This window comes from Artibeus jamaicensis, unplaced genomic scaffold, assembly GCF_021234435.1.
Source record: "Artibeus jamaicensis isolate MK-2021 breed Jamaican fruit bat unplaced genomic scaffold, CSHL_Jam_final contig_64, whole genome shotgun sequence".
NCBI lineage: Eukaryota > Metazoa > Chordata > Mammalia > Chiroptera > Phyllostomidae > Artibeus > Artibeus jamaicensis.
This window is the reverse complement of record NW_026521911.1, coordinates 5,074,319-5,093,538: the sequence shown is the minus strand read 5'-3', so window position 1 is coordinate 5,093,538 and position 19,220 is coordinate 5,074,319. Positions and strand designations below refer to the sequence as shown.

The following is a 19,220-nucleotide window of genomic DNA, read 5'->3' as shown; positions in this document are numbered from 1 at the left end:
GGGAACTTTCAGGCCTGAGCCTAAACTAGGACGGAGGTTGTCATGACTCCCCACCTCTTCCCTGCAATATTCTCTGCTGCCACAGGGTGGCGCATGGTGGAGATATTGGCCAATAGCATTAGCTCTTTCAAGGAACTTGCAAAGCCCTGGTTTCCTCCCAACACTGGAAGCACACCGCTCCTCACCCCACCCCCCACCCCCCACCCGCACTTCATCCCAAGTAGTCTCCAGCTTTTCTCCTCACAAGCCTTCCAAGAAAGAGTCTGACCTGGGCTTTGGGGTGTGGCCACAGCCTGAGGAAAGCCCCCACAGACCTCTGGGTCCCCCACAGACCTCTGGGGCCCCCTCCCTCTTCCCAAATGCCAGAACCTAGGGAGCCTCAGGACCAGAGGAACCCGACTTCAGGGAGGGGCATGAAGAGGACCCCTCCCTGCCTTCCAGCTCAAGCCTTCAGACTTGCTGAGCAGGTGCAGTTCGCATGTCAGGACTCTCCCCGAGCCTGGTCTGGGGTAGCCAAACCCCAGCAGATAGTTGCTAGCAGGAATCTGGGCATCAGCCCCATTCCACTTCGCCCGCAATCTAACCGGTCACCCACTCCTACCCACCCAACCCTCTAATGTGCCCTCCTGGCCCCCCTCAAGCTCCCACCCTGATCCAGACCACCATCTCTCACGGGATTCCTGCCCCTTGCTGTCCCGCCCCTCCTGTCCCCCCCCAGCACCCCCTCCTGTCCCTCATGCCCTGGGAAGCTCCTCAAGCACCAGTCTGTCCCTGAGTCCCATCTGCCCAGGGCTGAGAGCTGTGTCTGCTGTGTCCCCTCCACAGAGTCTCATACAGGGACCAGGCACAAATGACATGGCAGAGAATCTCTGAAAGGACAGATGGCCGGCTGTGACCACTGAGGACCAGGTGTGGATTACAAGCAGAAGTCCTAGTCGTGGGACACCCCAGAGGTCTCCTACTCCAACCCCCTCACCTCACATGGGAGACTAGAAACAGAGTAGGGTGATGGCCTGCACAGGCCTCAGAGGGCTTGGGGACAGCGTCCCTGGCATTTCACAGTGCCTTCTGGGCCGGGGGCCTTCTCGTCCAGGTCAGGGCCTTAAGCAGCTCTTCCCAAGGCCGGAACGGGCCAGGTGGTGAGATCGAAGAATGGGCCTGGACTTTCCAATCCCGAGTGGAACGTTCCTCTCACCCAACACCCTGTTTCTTGATAAAAGCTGATCTAGTTGGAAAATTCCCTCTGCCTGGTCCCCGCTCACTGACTGGGCCCGAGGCCCCAGCACGGCCCGGAGGGAGAGGCCTCTGGCTGTCCGAGGGCAGGCTGTCAGCCCTGCCCACTGGACCCCAGCTCTCGCCTGCAACTCCTCACCCCAACAGTTCAGCACAGCCTTAAGAGGCAGCTCAGCCACTGGGTGACCCTGCCGCCTGAGCATGTCACTGCTGCCCTGAGCCTCCATGACCTCCTCTATGAAATGGAAGCTAGAATAATTGCCCTTCCCTCTTGGGGATGGTGGGAAGATTAATTGATACGATAAAGGCCAACAATGTTTGTTTTACTCCTGCTAGGTCCAAAAAGCACCGCTCACTGTCTGGTAATTGCTCAGCCAGGGCTGGGTATTGTTACTCCTCATAACAATTACCAGCGCTGTTTCGCTGTAAGGAGTCCCACTCAAGAGACACGGTGGCTCGCCCAGTGAAACGGCAGAGCTGAGCCTGCCCCGCCCCCCCTCCCCCAGCCCCCACCTTTCCTGGGTGGAAGGCCTCCCAGCTGACGTCAGCACTTCTCAGATCAATGTCCACAGGCACCTACCGCACCAACCCGAGTGTGACCAGGGCAGAGACCCAGGCCTGGCCCTGCAGGGCTACCAGAGAGAGTGGGGAGAGGGAGGGAGAGAGAACATGGCTAATTCCAGGGACTGCGAACACATTAAGAAAAGAGCTGGCCCGCACTGAGCTTGGAGAGCCAGGGGCCACGGCTCTGTAGAGGACAGAAAGGAGGGGCGCATCTGGCAGTGGGAACGGCTTGAGCAACGGCAGAGTATTCGGGTGCCAGTGAGCACCCTAACCTTTCCCATGAAAGGGAACCAAAACCTTTCATGCATTCACTCAGTAAGTCTTTATGGAGAAGGTGCTCAGGGCAGACCCTTCCTTGAGCTCTGCAGAACCAGACGTGAGTGGCCTGGTCCTTACTCTCAAGGTGAAAGAGTCTTCTTAAGACAGAGGAATGAAAGAGACAGCCTGGAGGGGGAGGACAGCGGGAGACTGAGCAAGCCTCCTGAAAGAGGGAGCCAGGAGCCACGGCACCCAAGTCCACTGAGGCAAACCCAGCCTCCCAAACCCGCGCCGGGCATCCCGGCCTTGGCCCTCCCGGTTCTGCAGCCCCCACTCTCAGGGCCTTCGTGGGGGCAGGTGGGAGGGGACCTCTGAGATCCGGTGACACAGTTACGGGACACCATCTGACATGCAACACGACCCAGGTGAAACTCAAGCCTGCAGGGAGAGCCCCCGGGCCCTGCCCCGAGGCTGCAGGCAGGTTTGAGGGCCTGTCTGTTCTGCCAGCCCCGCTTCTGCAGCCTCTGCAGCCACAGCCTCTGGGGTGGGGGTGGGGGGGCAGCTTCATAGAGAGGCCTCGAACTGGAGCCTCCGGAATGACACTGCAGGCTCAGGGGACAAAAATGTGATCAGCAGAGCCTGAGCCCCCAAGCTGCCACTGAGGTATTGGGGGGAGAAACAAACGCACGGAAGCTGGAGGTCCTGGGCCCTCGGCCCAGCTTAACCATCGCTTACCAGCTGTGCCATCAGTTCTGGCGGTCTCGCTCTGTGCCCCAGTTTCCCTTGGGGGTAACGGTGGCTGCCCTCCCTGCCTATCACAGACGTTTGTGAGGGCCCAAAGCCAGAGCTGGGTCAAAGGACTGTGCAGACCCTGCCAGGGCGCCCCAGGGGCCGCAGGGACAAAGATGATGCCTCAGAGCCTCCAAGTCCACCCGTAGGCCTCCAGGGTCCTGAGCCCGCCCCCATCCCCAGCAGAGTCTTCTGCTCCGAGCCGCCGTACCCTCTTCCTCTGTCAGCAGACTCGGAAGCTAAGACAAGGACTCAGCCCCAGCGCTGTGTCCCCAGCATTGGGTACACACGGAGCACAACCCAAATCATGGGGGACCTGAGTCTCCCTACGTCCCTCACGTCCCTGCTAACCTGCAACCCTGCTCTCTGCACCAGATCCACGTGTCTCTGTGCCCATGCGCACATGTCCAGAAGCCCCAGGCATCCCCCCTGGGCCCTCACCCAGGCCACCCCCCTTTTTCAGCCCTTTCCCTCCCTCCCCAAAGCCCCAGCCTCACTCCCTACCAACCCACGCGTCCCGTCCCCCTTCCTTCAGGGCCACGGGAGATAAAGGGTTTACCTGCCGCGCTGACTCCCAGGGCAGCGTCAGGTGGACAGTGAATGCACGTGACGCCGTAGCCCAGCAGGGAGAGACTAAGGGCGGTTTCAGACTGACCCTCATTCACTGAGGTGTTCTCCATGTGTGATCTCAGCGGTGGGTCACCACCCTGTGAGGTGGGCCCCATTACCCATTTTACAGAAGGGGAGCTGAGGCTCAGGAGGGACGGAGACTTGACGCTGAGGCACGCCTGTGCCTGAGGAGCTCCCTGCCCAGTGCCACCCCGCCTCACCGCACCTACACACATGCCCACCCGGACACACGTCTCCAATACTGGACAGATGGACTATACGCCTGCGAGCATGCAACGGGTGGCCTGGGCCAGAAGGGGAAGCGCCCTCTCCCCCAGGGGTGGGGGGAGGACTCCAAGGGGGCGTGAGGGCACAGACACCGCCTCCACTCTCTCGAGGCGGTCACTGCCCGGCCCCTACCTCAGGTCACCCATCGGCCTGCGCCCTCCCCGAGGCAGGGGTGGGGGAGACGGGGCCCACTCACATTGCCTTCATCGTCCACCACCTGGATCTGCCCAGAGTCGCACAGCTTCACCACTGCCCCGATGGGCACGTCGAACTCCTGCCCGGACCTCAGGTCCATCCAGACATAGTCTCCCTGCGGGTGAGAGGCAGTCCCGGGCCAGCTGAGCAGAGGCAGGGCTCGAGCACCCCCTCCAAGCAACACGGCGCCCCCCGCTGGGGCTTTCGTGACAACCTCGCCCTTACTGGGAGCCATTTGGTGCCCAGCCCCAGGGTGGGCATTCACACAATGTCACCAGCCCCTCCCCTGGAGTGGCCGTCACTGTCCGATTTGGCAGATGAGTAAGCAGAGGCTCCGAGGGAAGAGCCGAGACCACACCGCTGGGCAGCCTCAAACTCAGGCCTGTTCGGAGCCCGGCTCTCACCTGCTCCAGCTCTCGCCTCACACGTGGGTGGTGGACTCACTGAGCTTTAGGTTTCGGTGGGAGCTCTCGGTGGGAAGCACCGAGGCACCCAGACCGCTTTTCCTCTGTCCTACAGGAATGTCCACACAGGACACCCAAACAGCCTCCGTCACCGCCGGGGCCGGGTCTCGTAGTCATAGTTATGGGTCCTCACAGGACACCGTTCTATACAGGCCCTGTGATACGAGTTCAGTCACACTGCCACCTGGCTTGTGGGCAGAGTCAGGGTCATGCGTGTGTCCCCTGCGGCATCTGCACACTCGGTAAGGGCACACGGAAGCCGAATGTGAAACCCAGAGTCGGAGGAATGGACTTGGAGCAACCACTGTCAGCAGTGATGCATTCGGCAAACACACGTTGAGCACCTACTGTGTGCAGGGCACTGACTGATCTAAATGCTGGGGATGATTGGAAGGCAAACACGGAGTCTGCCCTCTGGTTGGGAGGGACACATAAAACAGCTGAGCAGGTTCTGTCACGGGGCCACGTGGGACGGTGGCAAGTGACTGAGTGGCCACAGTAGGTGCAGGAGCCAGGGAGCCACCTGTGGAGGAAATGTCTGAGCTGAGACCTCAAGGGCAAGAAGCAGCCAGACCAGGAAAGAACAGGGTAGAAATGTGGGCAGAGGAAACAGTAAGTACAAAGGCCCTGAGGCAGGAAGGAACTGTGAGGAGGCCATTGTGTCAGGACCTGAGGAGAGAAGTCCGTCACAGAGGTGAGCTCCATCCAGGATGCGGAAGCTCTCATTGGCCTGCAGGTAAAAGTTGGGCTTATTAGTGTTCTACTCCTAATAAGAACACTCTTTTTGGCGGTTCCGAAATTCCACAGGAAGGGAAGAGAATGTAAACATCCTAATAAAATATAACTTCCTGTCAAGCAACAGTTGAAAACCTAAGAGCTGATACAACTGATTCACGGCGAACTAAGCCCATGGGAGTGTCGGGTCGAAACAGCTCTGGGCTGTGAGTCAGGAGACCGGGCTGCAGGACCTGCTTGGCTTCGGGCAAGTCACTGACCACTTGGAGCCTCAGTTTCCACATGTCTCGGTGAGGGGTGGGCTCAGTGAGTCCCCAGGTCAACTCGTCACTGCTTCAGCCCCCTCCTGTCCCCATCGGATCCAACTATTTTCAGCCACAGCTGTCACTGTGGGCCTTTGTTTCATGGGAGGTGTGTGTCAGAGACTGGCTTCCTGCAAACCCAAGCTGTTTCCCAAAAAAAGTGAGACTAACTGGGGAGCCTCTGGGAAGGGAGGAGAACTCGTAATCCTCGAGACTGCTCTGGTCCCAAGCCCCAGCCGCACTCCCTGCGGCCCTGCTCGCCCACTCCGAGTGCCGGCCCTCGGCCGCCTGGCACGCCCCTGCTTCGCTGTTTTTCTCCACCTGCCTCTCACCCCACCTTTCGAAAGAGTGGACGGCCCTTGTTTGTCCAGATCCAGAACAAATAGCAACTCTCCCCGATGCCTCCCCACCCCCCACCACCTCCTCCCCAGCTGCTGAGAGTTTATTCATTCGTTCAGCACGTATCTGCAGAGAGCCAGCTGCGGGCCGGCCCTGTTCCAGGCAGGGCAGAGAACCGGCAGAGTGCCTGGAATGGTAATGGCAGCCCCAAGCTGGAGCCGGATGAGGGGGACGTGGGCAGGTGCCAGGTCACACAGGTCCTTAAAACCATGGACAGGAGCTGGACTTTTAAGTATGACAAGAAGCCATTGGGAGGCTGTAAGCAGGAGAATGAAGTGATTTTTCAAAACTTCACCCTGGCTGCTCTGTGGAGAAGGAAGGCACATCCCTAGGACCCACTCTGGGTCCTCACCATCTGAGTCCATTCTCCACTAGCCCGCAGCCCTCTGAGGGTGGGGCTGGGTCTGGATCTGTGACTCCCCAAGGTCAAACACAGGAAAGCAGAAACTGTCTCCGAGAGAGATAGTGAGAGAGAGAGAGAGACAGAGAGAGCACGAGCATACATGTGAGAGTGTGAGGTCTGTCCAGAAAAAGTCCAGCCATTGTTAATACAATGAGAACAGTTTACAAAACACTGATATAACCTGGCAGCCAAGGAGAGTAGACTGAATGCACACGAGTGAACAATGACGACTTCACTGCACTAGTCAGTGGGGGTGGTAGACGCCACTGAGTGAGCATGTGTACTGTGTGGCTGTCACACTCAAAATGACTGAGTGAGTAGAGCAACGAATCTGCATCAAACTTTGCACTGAGCTTGAACATTCCTCCGAGGAAACTAACAGGATGACTCAGAAGGCCGCAGCTATGGGCAGCTGGACAATGGCAGCTCCATCATGACAATGCACCTGCTCATGTATCACGTCTCATGAAGAGTTTTTTGTAAAACATAAACCACCCAGGTGACTCAGGCCCCCTACAGTCCAGATTGGTGCCCTGCGACTTCTGGCTTTTCCCATAATTAAAATCACCTCTGAAAGGGAAGACATTTCAGACCATTGATGAGATTTAGGAAAATACAATGGGGCAGCTGATGGTGATTGGGAGAACTGTGTGAGGTCCCAAGGCGCCTACTTTGAAAGGGACTGAGGTGTCATTGTCCTATGTACAGTGTTTCTTGTATCTTCATCAAGAAGGCCAGTGTATGGCTGGATACTTCCCAGACAGGGCTCGTAAGAGAAAGTGTGTGGGGGCAGAGCACGCGTGAGAGAGAGGAGTGTGTAGCACGTGTGTGTGAGAGTGAGAGAGGCAGACTGACTCCTGGAGGCCAGCCGCGGCAGGTGTGGCAGCGGGACATGGCTCTGGGCTACCTCACAGTCAGTCCCCACAGTGGTCCAGGTAGTGAGTTCTACGCCTCCTTGTAATTAACTATTTTGTTAAACCTCATGATAACCCTTAAACAGAAGATTCTATCTCCACTCATCTTCTCAAGGAGGTCAAGAAACAGTGCCCAAGTTTGCACAGCTGTTTCATGGTAGAGCCCGACATGAAGCCAAGCCTGACAAACTCCAGATCTGGTGCTTTTCCCAGCATGCTCTGGGCCCAGCCGTGAGCCCAGCTCAGTGAGCAGAATGGGGAGCACCGATAGGGTCTCTGCTCACAGATGATTCCTGGGCCCCAAAGGCAAGTTGGAAGCTGGGCTGAGGGGAGCTAGAAGGCAAGGTCACTGTCTGTGAGTCACTGGTATCCCCCAACCCCACTCAGAGTCTGGCACACAGAGAGTGCGCCCCACTCAGGGAACAAAAAGTAACCAAAATGAAAGACCTCATGTCAGCAGGAGATGGCAGCTGGGAGAGGCTGAGCCAGGATCTCGGAGCCACACAGCAGACAGAAGCGACTAGAACTCTCCCAACCAAAGACTGATACCAGGACGGCGGTGACTTAACCATCTCTGCTCTAGGTCAGAACTTGAGGAAAGAGGCTAACGGGGCAGAGAGGAGGCTTTGGGGAGAGCCCCGGGGCCTGAGGACCCCTCAGAGGAAAAGCTCCCATGGCCCCAGGGAAAGGCTCCTGACCCCCTTGGAGCATCAGAATGCAGCCGAGTTGTAGGGTCTTCATTTTACAGGCAATGAAACTGGGGCCCAAAGAGAGAAAGGAACTTGGCCGCCATCACTCATCAAATCAGTGGCCAGCGAAGCTAAGAGCATCTGCAGAGCCCGACCCAAACCAGCGTGCGTCAGGAGTCGCTGGTTGGGTGAGGGAAGGGGTGCAGAAAGGAAGGTGTAAAAGAATATGAAGCTCTTTTCAGGGGCAGGAAGAAGCATGAGAGGAAAGGGACACTGGACCCCTCTAGACCTGCCATCCCCATGGCCCCACCCCTACCACCCATCGGGAGGGGCGCCCCACTAGGGACCTCACCCTGAACCAGAAACCCTGTTTGCGGCGTGCGTGACGCATGCCTAGTGTAGCTGTGGAACTTGCAGCAAGGCCCAGCTTCACTGCTCTCACCTAAGTGGCTGGAGCCGAGGGTCTCGCAGCCCCAGAAGTGATTTCCTGGAATGGGTCTGTCTAAACGTTCTCAAAGGGCACAGCAAGACCCTGGTGGGGCCCCTCAGGGAGGCAGGCGAACGGCCTCAGTGAAGGCGTAGTTCAGAGATCTGGGTTCAGGTCCCAGTTCTGCCACTAACACTGGGTGGGGACGGGGTAGGTCTTCCCTGCTCTCTGGGCCTCAGCGTTCGCCAGCCTTAAAATGGAAGGAGGCAGCGCCTGCGGAGACAGGGGCCGTCCTGAATGTCCCCACCTTCCCGCCCCTGCAAGAGCCCGGTCTCCCATCAAGGTCCTCAGCCCTTTAGGCCCCTTCCCCCCTTGGGGGCAGGGCCTGGAGCTCAGTTCCTGTTCGTGCGAGGAAACGGAGTCCATTTCAGGACGCGCCGGCCTCCTCCTAATCCCTCCAGGACACTGGTCTGATTAGCCCCTTTTCCACAGGTGGGAAAGGTGAGCCGGTCCACTTGCCCGGAGCCTGTGCGAGGGAAGTGTCCAGTGGCTAGCCTTAGGTGATAGAGGAGACTCAGTGGGCCAGCCAGTCCACAAACGTCCACTGAGGTCGCTGGGGCACCTGGACGGCTCCCTGCTCCGGACCCGGGTGGAGGCAGGGAAAAACCCCTTCTGGGCCCCTGCCCACCCTCCCCGTGTAAATGCAAAAGCTCGCCCAGGGAGGGGCAGCCGGGGCCAATTCACGCTTGAGTCGGGGACCAAAAGCACCACCGCGAGCCCCCCATCCCACCCCACCCCCGTCTGCGTGCACCCTGAGGCTTCGAGACCCCATGGTCCTTCTGGCGTCTGACAGGCAGGGAAACTGAGGCCCGGGCGGAGCCCCCGCGGGCGCACCTCCCCCTCCCGGCCGGGCCTCACCGGCATGAGCGTGTAAGCCTTCAACGCCTGGTTCAGGCTGCGCACCAGCGCCCACTTGCCGGGCTGCTTGGCGCCCGCCTCGGCGGGGTCCCCGGGGTCGGCGGGGTCCGCGGCGTCCGCGGGGTCGGTGGGGTCCTCGGCGTGGGCGGGGGGCTCCATGGCGCGGAAGGTCTGGAGGCGGCGGCGGCTCAGCTGGAGCTCCCTAATTCACCTAATCCTGTGCGCGCCGCCCTCGGGGAACCCTAAACCGGGCCATCTGCCGTGGGCCCATGGCAACGGCGGCTTAGGTGACGCCCGCGGCCCGGAACAGGGAGGGGGCGCCCGCGCAGCCCCGGACCCCTCCCATCGTGGCGGGACCCCCGACACCCCAGCGGCGTCCGGAACTCGCGGCGGCTTCGCCGGGCCCGCAGCAGGTGGCAACCGCGGTGGGCCTCAGCGTGAATGAGGCACCTGGAACCTCGCCTCGACTGCAGTGTGGGAGAAAATCAGTCTGTTTTCCATGAAAAGAAACGTGGGGATGTTCTGCGGTAGAACACAATGAACTTAGTGAATTTTTAAGACTAAAGCGAAGGTGCAGAGAAGGTCTTTCTAGCTCACGGGAGGCCTCTGGGAGAGGAGGGCCCATGAAAAACGTGGGGCTGCTGGGGGATGGAGGGTTTCAAGGGTGGAGGGCCCGCCTCTGGTCCCCACCCAGCCTCTGAGGCGAGCCAGCGCTGATCTGCAGCCTGAAGAGGGGGCACTGAGGCCTCGGGTAGGGGCCCCCTGGTTCCTGAGTGCAGCAAGCACCCCCTAATGGATCCGAGTTCACTCCGCAGCGGGTACCAAGCTGGGCTCCTGTGTCCTGGCAGCCACACAGGACTGGGAACCGGGCTCCGGTCTGTGCTGGGCTGTGGGCCACAGTGGCCGCCGTCCCAGGCAGAGGGTATGGAATCCCCAGGCCTTAGGACTTGCCATCCAGCCCACCCTCTCCCCTCTCCTGACTTATCTTTAGCTTCCTCCCTTCTTTCCTCCCTGTTTCTCTTCTCTCTCCAAAGCCCCTTGCTCCCATTTTTGTCCCTGACATTGTCTGGGATTCTGGAAGCCCAACGACACTGCAAAGAAGCTAACCACAGTGGGGAATGGGGGGAACAGCTAGGAAGCAGAGAGCAACGCCTCCCACAAACTCAGAGCTGCCCTGCCAGACCCAGGCTTCCTTCCCCCCAATCACTTATCCCAGCTCCGGGGACACAGTGCTGTGCCACCTAGCACAACTGGATGACTGCAGTGAGCCCCACCCACTCTCACAGTCAAGGCCAGGACACACGTCCCCCTGCCCCTGCGCCCTGGGAGTCCATGGGAACAGGCGTCAGGCCCTCAGACACTGGTGGGCGCTGGTGGTGGGCTTCCAGGAATCCTTCCATCTGTCCGTCTAACCGATCTTCACAGGCGGGCTCAGACCAAAGCTCAGGGGGCACCATCCTCAGAGCCCCCAGCCCAGGGCTGAAGGTGTAGACAGACCAGGCACAGACAAGAATGGCACCACCACATAAGGGACGGGTCAGCCTTGGTGAGGCAGGATAGCATGGCCACTAAAAAAGCTGGACTCCGGAGACAGGTGGCTTGGGCAGTCCAGGTTAGGCCACTCACAGGCTGTGTGACCTCGAGCGAGTTCTTCACCTTCGACGTGCCTTTGTCTCCGCTGTGGAACAACAGGGTTAAACAGCTTCATGTGGGCGACTAAGATTGGTGCCCCTTAGAACAACCATGCTGTGTGAATGTTGGTTATTATTTACTGAGCCAGTCATGCTAGGAGGTGGCAACTGGGTATTGTAATTTTTTTAAAGCAGACATGAGGGGAAGGGCGTTCAGAAGAGGGACCAGCAAAGCACAGGGAAGCGAAGGAAGAGGGAAGCGATGGTAAAAACCGGTCTGGTGGGTGGAGAGAAGATTCCCTGGAGGAGACCCAGCAGAGTGCTGCAAGTCTGGCACCTGCCAGACCCAGACCTACGGCTCAGCCCCGAAACCCCCCGCACCCTGAGCTGAAGCCTGCACAAAGGCCCCTGCCCTGGGGTGGCCTGTGCTCCAGGTCTGGGAGGCAAGTCTAATGCCCCTGCAACCCGCCCTTGCATTACACCAGACCCTCTCCTAGACCCAGGGCTCACTGAGTCCAGGCTCATCTCCTGCTACCCTGATGCCCCAGGATAGGGCCCGCCACACTTGCTTACACTAGGCCTTTTGCCAGGAATGGTTCACCCACGCTCCTCTTCCCACCCCCGACTGGCCTCCAAGGCTCCACTGAGTCACGTGCCCCTGGTGCCCGCTCCCCTCTCCACTTCCTTCCTTTCTGTACTCCCTTGGTGCCTCACACAGACAGACCATGGTGCTGCCCTCCACACCACCATCCAGTCCAACTCTGGCCACCCACTTCACAGATGGGGACGCTTAAGGACCTATCCAAGGATATACAGTAAGTCGGGACAAAAAGCGTTCAGAAAATGCCTGTGCCAACTGTCATCGGCAAGTAGTGTTGGCGAAGATGACACAGGAGGGAACTCCAAAAACCTATCCCTTTATAGAAACACCAAAAAAAAAGGTGGCCAAAATGATCAAATCAACTTTACTGGAACTCTAGAAAATATTCAGAAGCTTACAGTAACCACATGAGCATTCAGTGAAGAGAAAGGTGACTGAAACCTGGCAGCAGGTGTTTTAACCTGCCCACCCCCACCCTCCTATGCCTCGGTGGCAATCTTGCAGGTGTCAGCCTGCATCCCTGGTTTTTAAAGGGACAATGCAAAGGACTTACCTTTATTTCCCTAACTTTGAAGTCTCCCAGGGCAGACAAACCACTATGGAGAGGATTGGTTAAAAATCTCCAAAGGCCAATGAACTAGCCATGGTCTCCAGGGTAAAAATAACAGATACTCTAGAAAGCTTGGAAGAAAAGCAGGGAGTGAGATGCTTCAGGGAATAGGGGTTTTGATAATTTCCTGCATATATTGGGGAATCTAAAAGGCAGTGTACATGCTCGGGAATGGACAAATCATCAGAAAAAGCCCAAGAGGATCCTAAGCTCTCACCTCCGGCTGACCTTCAAGTTCTATGCAGACAGGAAGTGAAGGCTAAGGCAGAGCTGGCTGGGCTGTGAAGCGGTGCCCCCACCCACACAGAAAGCACATTAGCAAAGACCAAGAGTTTTCGTTGGTTTTGTTTTGGTCCCAGGTGTGTTAGAGACCGTGCTGACTGCACAAAACAAAACATAGTCTTTACAAAAAATAGTTTAGGAAAGTCACTAAACGAAATTACATCTCACGACAAGCAGCAACAACAAACCCTGGGGAGAGGGGAGACAGTGACTTCCAGAATTGTCACATTATTAAAAATGTTTAAATGTCCAGCCCTGGCTGGTGTAGCTCAGTGGATTGATTGCGGGCCTGCAAACCAGACGATCGCAGTTTGATTCCCAGTCAGGGCACATGCCTGGGTTGCAGGCCAGTTCCCACAGGGGACTCATGAGAGACAGCCACACATTGATATTTCTCTCCCTCTCCCCTTCCCTTCCCCCCTAAAGATAAATAAATAAAATCTTAAAAAAAAAGTTTCTGGAAAGCTAACGAAACACTTAACAAAATGAATTGGCAACCTAATGAATGGAAGAAGGTATTCACCAATGAAACATCTGATAAGGGCTTGATATAAAAAAATTTTTTTAAATGTCCAGTTTACAACAAAGCATTATGAGGTATGCAAAGAAACACGAAAGTATGACCCATTCACAGGAAAGAAAGGAAGTTAACAGAAACTTGCCCTGAGGGAGCCCAGACCTTGGACTTAACAAACACTTTGATCAACTGTCTTAAATATGCTCAAAGAACTTAAGGAAAGTGAAACAGCATCTCACCTGAAAGAGAATATCCATAAAGACACAAAAAAGGGAAATATCAATAAAGGTACAGAAAGGAGAAATATCAACAAAGATACAGAAAAGGGAACCAAGTAAAAATTCTGGAGTTGAAAAGTACATGAACTGATATGAAAAAGTTCACTACGGGGGTCCAACCGCATGCGCAGAGGCAAAAGGAAGAATCAGCAGACTTGAAGAGAGGTTCATTGGGATTATCCAGTTTGAGGAGCAGAAAGGAAAATAAAATTAAGAAAAATGGGCAAAGACCAAAAAAACCTGTGGGGCACCATCAAATGGACCCACATGTATGAGTGGGGACCCAGAAAAGAGAGAGGCAGAAAGAGTATTTGAAGAAATACTGGCCACAACCTCCCCGAACCTGATGAAGGATATGAATCTGCACGAACAAAATCAAACTGCCAGAAGACAAAGAGAGAATCTTGAAGGCGGAGAGTGAGAAGCGGCTTGTCTGTACAAAGGACCTTCAACACGATTAACAGCCAATTTCTCGTCCGAAACCACGAAGGCCAGAAGGCAGGAGGGTGACCGACATACTTAAAGTGGTGAAAGAAAAAAAACTGTCCAACGAGAATTCTATACCTGGCAAAACTGTCTTTCAAATATGAAAGAGAAACTAAGACATTCCCAGACAAACAAAAGCTGTGGGGGTTCGCCCTTTGTTGACTTGCCTCCCAAGAAATGCTAAAAGTGGTACAGTGACTCACGGGCCTACGAGAAATGAAGAAGCTGGTAAAGGTGGCCACACTGGTAATTTTAAACCAGAGTATTATTATTTTTTGTTTTGTACCTCCTGTTTCCCCCCCTTTTTTCTATATGATTTAAAGAACAAGTGCACAAAACAACACTTACAAATCCATGTTAATAGGGGCATGGTGTATAAAGATGTGCTTTCTAAAAAGAACAACATAAAGTGAGCGATGGAGCTATAGAGGAGCCACATTTTTTTGGGCTAAATTAGTATTAAGTCCCACTAGGCTGGTATGAATGGAAGATATTAGTTGCAAACACTCAGGTAATCACTAGAAATGTGCCTATATTAATGTACACAGAGAGGGAAATGAGAAGAGACTCAAAACAGGACACTGGATGGAAAACCAATTAAACATGAAAAGGCACAGAAGAATTGAGGGGAAAGATATACCATTAAAAATAGCACAATGGCAGATGTAAGTCTTTAAGTGGAAATGAATTAAAGTCTCCAATTAAAAGGTAGAGGTTAGCAGAAGAGTTTCTTTTAAGATCCATTTATATGCTATTTACAGGAGACTCACTTTCAATCCAAAGGTGCAAATGGGTTGAAAGTGAAAGAGTAGAAAAATATATTCTGTGCAAATAATAATTTCAGAACATCTGGGATGGTTATACTAATATCAGGTGAAATGCACTTTAAGTTAAAAACTGTCACAAGAGACAAAGAACATTATTCAATACTTTAATAAAATGGTCCAACCAGCTGTTATCAACAGCCCACAAACTTATCTTCAGAATTCCCCATGCCCAGGAATCTGGGCAGAGTACATCCAGTCCCTGGCCCCACCTCGGAGCCAAGATCACATCACACTGAAGCTCCGCAGCCTCCCCGAGCTCCTTAAAGAAGGGGCTCATGTGCACCTCTGATCTCCGAGTTCTTGCAAGACAAGCCAGCCTTACAGACTAGGGCAAGTCCCTCCTCCTGAGACCTCAGTCCCCCATCTGTGTGTAGGGGACTGCCATGAAGCCTCAGGGCCTCCCTGACACCCCACGACCACCACCCGCAGGGCAGAAGCCTCCCTGCTACCCAGGCTCCCTCCCACCCCACGCCACCCCCAGGGACTGCTCCTCCCTCAGTTCCACTCATGGGCACCTCGCTCTGTTTCTGACCCTCTTCTCACTTTAGTCTGGGAACTCCTCTAGGATGGGGAGTGACCCCTTTATCTGTGCATCCTTTGTGCCCAGTCTGGTATGGAGAAGGGGCTCAGTGCCACTTTACTAGGTGGGTGGGTGAGAACTTGGCTGGAGCAGGTAGGTCCTGACATGATAGGACTCTCCAGTCGCCCCCACCCCACTGCTGAAGCTGTCAACACAGTGGGTCTGCCCAGACTTCCACAGGGTTCCTAGGAAAGGGACCATGCTCTGCAAGTGCGCCCTGGCAGGGGAGGTCTGACCTCCTTCCCGTGCCTGCTCTCATGCCACACCCTGGGCCCTGCAGGGCAGCCTCCTCCCAAGGTCTCTGCTCCTCGCATGCTGCCCCTCACTGCCATGGCCCCCTGGCCTGTGCACTTCACCTGGCCTTCAGCTTCTTCACCTGCAACAGAGCCCCAGGACCCCTACCTCACAGCCCCACAGCAACACAGCAGGAGAGTGCCTGCAGACCCATGTGGGTGCTGCTTTTGAAGAATTAGACCTCTCAACAAATGAAAAAAATGTTTATGTTTTGGATTCTTAGTCCACCTTTGTGAAAGTGTTTCCTGTGCCCAGGACTTTGTGGGGGTTCAGGGAGGTTGGGTGGAAGGGGAGGAGGGAGGGAGGGAGGGCTGAATCTCTGTCATTGATATGTCCCACGTGGGGACACTCTTCACTTGGGAAAGAACCATCATATCCTCTCAGGTTTCCTGATATTTTTATACCAAATAAAGTGAGAGAGAGAAAAGACTGGAGAATTCTCCTACACGGGAACACCACTCGTATAATCTTATTAGTAGTTGTCGTCATGGCAGCTGGCCCTCCGCGGGCTGGGTCTAGCACTGGGCTGAGCACTACGCCCTTTCATCCTCAGCATCCCTTTAAAGTAGGAACCCCTTTCTGTCCGCCCTGGCCCCTCGGACCAAGTGAGGGTGTAATGACAACCACCCATTCATCCAGCACAGCGTTCCATCTCTGAGTGGGCTGGTCCGGGGACTCAGAAGACAGTGGGGAGCAGGCAAAGGTTGTCCCCCACTTCCGGCTGACTAGGAGGCCCCAGGTAAGCAGGAGAAGAAGGCAGAGTGACGAGACTACCAGGAGCAGAGCAGGGAAGGCTCCAAAAGGTAGCAGTGACCACAGTGGGGCCCGAGGGAAATCAGCCAGGAAGAGGAGAGTCCAGCACCCTGGGGCAGGAGGAGGGGAAGTGGGGTGGCCCCAGGAGGCAGGTGGAAAAAGCAGCAGTGGGTGGAATTCCTCCTGGCATTTTATTTTCATACCAACCATCCCCAAAAAGGAGGGTTTTATCCTTGTTTTGCAAATGAGGAAACTGAGACTCAGGAAGGCTGAAAAAATAGCCTGAAATCTGCCCAAGATGGAGCCCAGTGATGCAGGCTCTACCTGTGGCTCTGTGTAGCCGGCCAGCTGCCCAGAGTTGGGGCCATTTCCAGGACCAAAGAAATAATAGAAATGCACTTTCTCTGGGAGGGGTGGGCAAAGCCGGCATTCACCTGCAGACACCTGCTCCCGGCACAGGCTGCCCGCCGGGGTGAGGTGGGCCAGTGCTCGGAGGGGACGGTCAGCCAGAGGTCTGCCTCAGAGGCCCCCAAGGGCACACACCCATGGAGGGCTGTGGATGGCCCAAGGTGTGTCCCTCCGGGGGCTGCACGTGCACCCTCCGGCCCTGCCTGCATATGGCTCTGGCCCTTGAACACAGCAAACATTCAGTGACAGTGACATGCCTTCTCTTAATGGCCCTGGCTGTCCCTGATAGGCCCTTGAATAGATTCAGGCCAGGGGACCAGGGGGCTTCAGAGAGGGTCTTCTCCAGTCCTCAGGTTCTGCCCTGATGCCCACCTTCTCACGTGCACAGCGCACATGCTCACACAGAAACCCACTGCCTCAGGACACACTGCCCACTGGCCTCTGATTGTCCCCAGGGACATACCCCACCCCCCTAGGGCCTGGTGCCAGGCCCACCTGGCTTGGGGCCCACATTCCTGGCTTGGGAGACCAGGAGCTCATTAGAGCCTCAGGCCGATCACGGGGAAGGGCTAAAGGTCAGGGGCCACTGTAGCCCTGGGAAGGAAGCAGGGCTGGAGGACGGTGTCTCTGCTTCTCCCTGTATTACCCCAGGAGGCTCCAGCTCGGGCCACGGCACCCCCAATTCACTGCTCCCCACTCAGGTTCAAGGCCCTTCCTAGTCTGGCGTCAGTAAACTTGTCCACTTCCTTTTCCCTTTCCCTTTCCCCAAGGGCTTTCCCACATTTGAGCCCTTGCACACTCTGTTCCACTGACTGGAATACCCAGGGATTCAGAGATGAAGGCAAATAAACAACTTCTACCCAGTGGGGTGAGTGCAGTGGCAAAGGGGAGTCTCAACACACCCACCAGAAGGAGTATAGTTCTAGACTGGGCCTGGGGCAGTCAGGGAAAGTTTCACAGCTGGGTTTTGAAGCATAAATAGGAGTTTTCTGAAGGAAAGGACTGGGGAGGGCGTTCTACAGGTGAGCATAGGGGTGAAAGAACATGGAATGGGGCAAGATGAGCCACCCAGCGGGGTCATTCCTGGCACAGAAAGATGAAGGGTACAGAGAGCACTTACCCTCTGAAGAATCACCATCGTCCTTCGTCAGATGCCCCTGCCGCTTGCCTGGTCAGATGCAGTTCTGCAGGGGGAGACCGTACACCCCTGAACAGACCAGCCCTGGCAGGCCTGCGCCCGGCCGGGGGTGCCGGGGCCACTCCCAAAGCCACAGTCTCCCCGGCCTCTGGGGATGCTCCCTGGCTTCTCTCCCTCTGGTCGCAGCCCAGCCTGTGTGCCCCGAGCCTCGGCCACCATCTCCAGCCCTATTGCTCAGGGCACCTGAGCTTGTCTCTAGGTCACTGTTATTCAGAGATTCCAAAGGGCTCCTAGAGAGTAGCAAGTCTACCCCCTAACCTGAACATACAAGCCAAGGCCCAGAGAGGGACCAAGACTTGCCTAAGGTCACACAGCAAAACAGGGTGAGTCCAGCACAAGGGCTTGGTCTTGGTCTTCCAGCTCAGGACTGCCCAGAGAGTGTGAGTGACAGGGACAGCCTGGCCCAGGGGGAGGGTCACAGGCTGAGCCTGCCTACACCCTTCCCCAGCATCCACTGCTATCAGAAGGGAGGCTCTAAGCCCCCAGTCTGGCTTTGAGGCCCAGCGCCATGTGGCTCCTGCGGATGGCTTTGTCTCCCTCCCACCGCTCCCTTCCTTCCCCAGCCCTGCACTTGAACCATCCCAGCACTCACTGTTCCTGCAAAGTGCCAGTCCTCGTCACACCTCCTGGCTTTTGCATACACTGGCTCCTCCACCTGACTGTGGCTAGTAAATTCCCACCAGTGCTCAGTTCACATGGTGCCTCCTCTGGGAAGCCTTCCCTGACCACCCCAAGGCTGCCAAGCATCCTGATATTTCCCTCTATCCAGCCCTAATTATACCTATTATGTCGTCTGGTCGGGGTGCATCCCTATCTCTGACTCCAAAGTGGGAGAGCTAAGCCAGGGCAGGATGTGCTTCTGTCCTTGACTCACACAGCAGGGAGCCAGGCCTGCAGATGACCCCGGAAGGACTCGTGGGGCTGAGTGTGGCGTCTGCAGGCAGCCAGGCCCACAGGCCCTGGAGTGAGGTCCCCCAGCCCCCTGCCTGCCCCCGGGATGAGCATCAATTTTTCACAAGTCCCATTCAGAGGCACCGGGGCATTTGATCCTCTGCCCATGACACTGCCTGACACCCGAGCCCTGACCCCTGCCCTGGAGCTCTGGGCCACAGCGGGCACGCAGTCCTTCTGGGACAAGCACCGGGCCCGGCTGTCTGGCAAGGAAGGGGATGCAACGAAGGCTATGGGAGCTCTATCTGAAGAGGAAGCCGGCTGCCGGGCCGGTGTCCTATGCCAGCACGAACCACCGGAGCCAGGGGCAGAGCCAGGCCTTCCATTAAGATTTGGGGCCTTGGGCAAGGGCATGGAATGGAAGGGCCACCCGTAAGGAAAAACCGTGAGATTGACAGTTTTTTTTCCCTAAAAAAATAAATAGTCCATGTTCAAGTTCGTTGCTTTATGAATTGAGAAGAGGAAACGCAGAACTGTTTCCATCTCTGGGCCACCCCTGCCTGACTGTGCCCCACAGCGGCCCTGGCCGCTGGCACTTCGTGTTCCCAGTTCACGGACGGGAACCCTGAAGCCCAGAGGAAGGAAGTGACTTATCCGAGGCGAGACATAAAGAGAGA

The 19,220-nt window shown here is 56.1% G+C and overlaps 1 protein-coding gene across 4 annotated transcripts in view; it reads right to left on the bottom strand.

Annotated features, from left to right (window-relative positions):
• The window catches only part of MYO7A (myosin VIIA), a 79,156-nt gene that overhangs the window by 59,381 nt on the left and 555 nt on the right, over positions 1-19,220 (bottom strand). For 2 of the 4 annotated variants that reach the window (XM_053670780.1, XM_037138101.2), the window contains exons 2-3: positions 17,575-17,638; positions 3,938-4,051 (exon numbers count right to left, since the gene is read on the bottom strand). In XM_053670780.1, the coding sequence (XP_053526755.1) occupies positions 3,938-4,051; positions 17,575-17,592 (132 nt within the window). In that variant the 5' untranslated portion in view covers positions 17,593-17,638. Of the gene's footprint in view, positions 1-3,937; positions 4,052-9,187; positions 9,326-17,574; positions 17,639-19,220 lie in introns of those variants that run through there. The other 2 variants (XM_053670779.1, XM_053670781.1) reach the window with 2 other exon arrangements.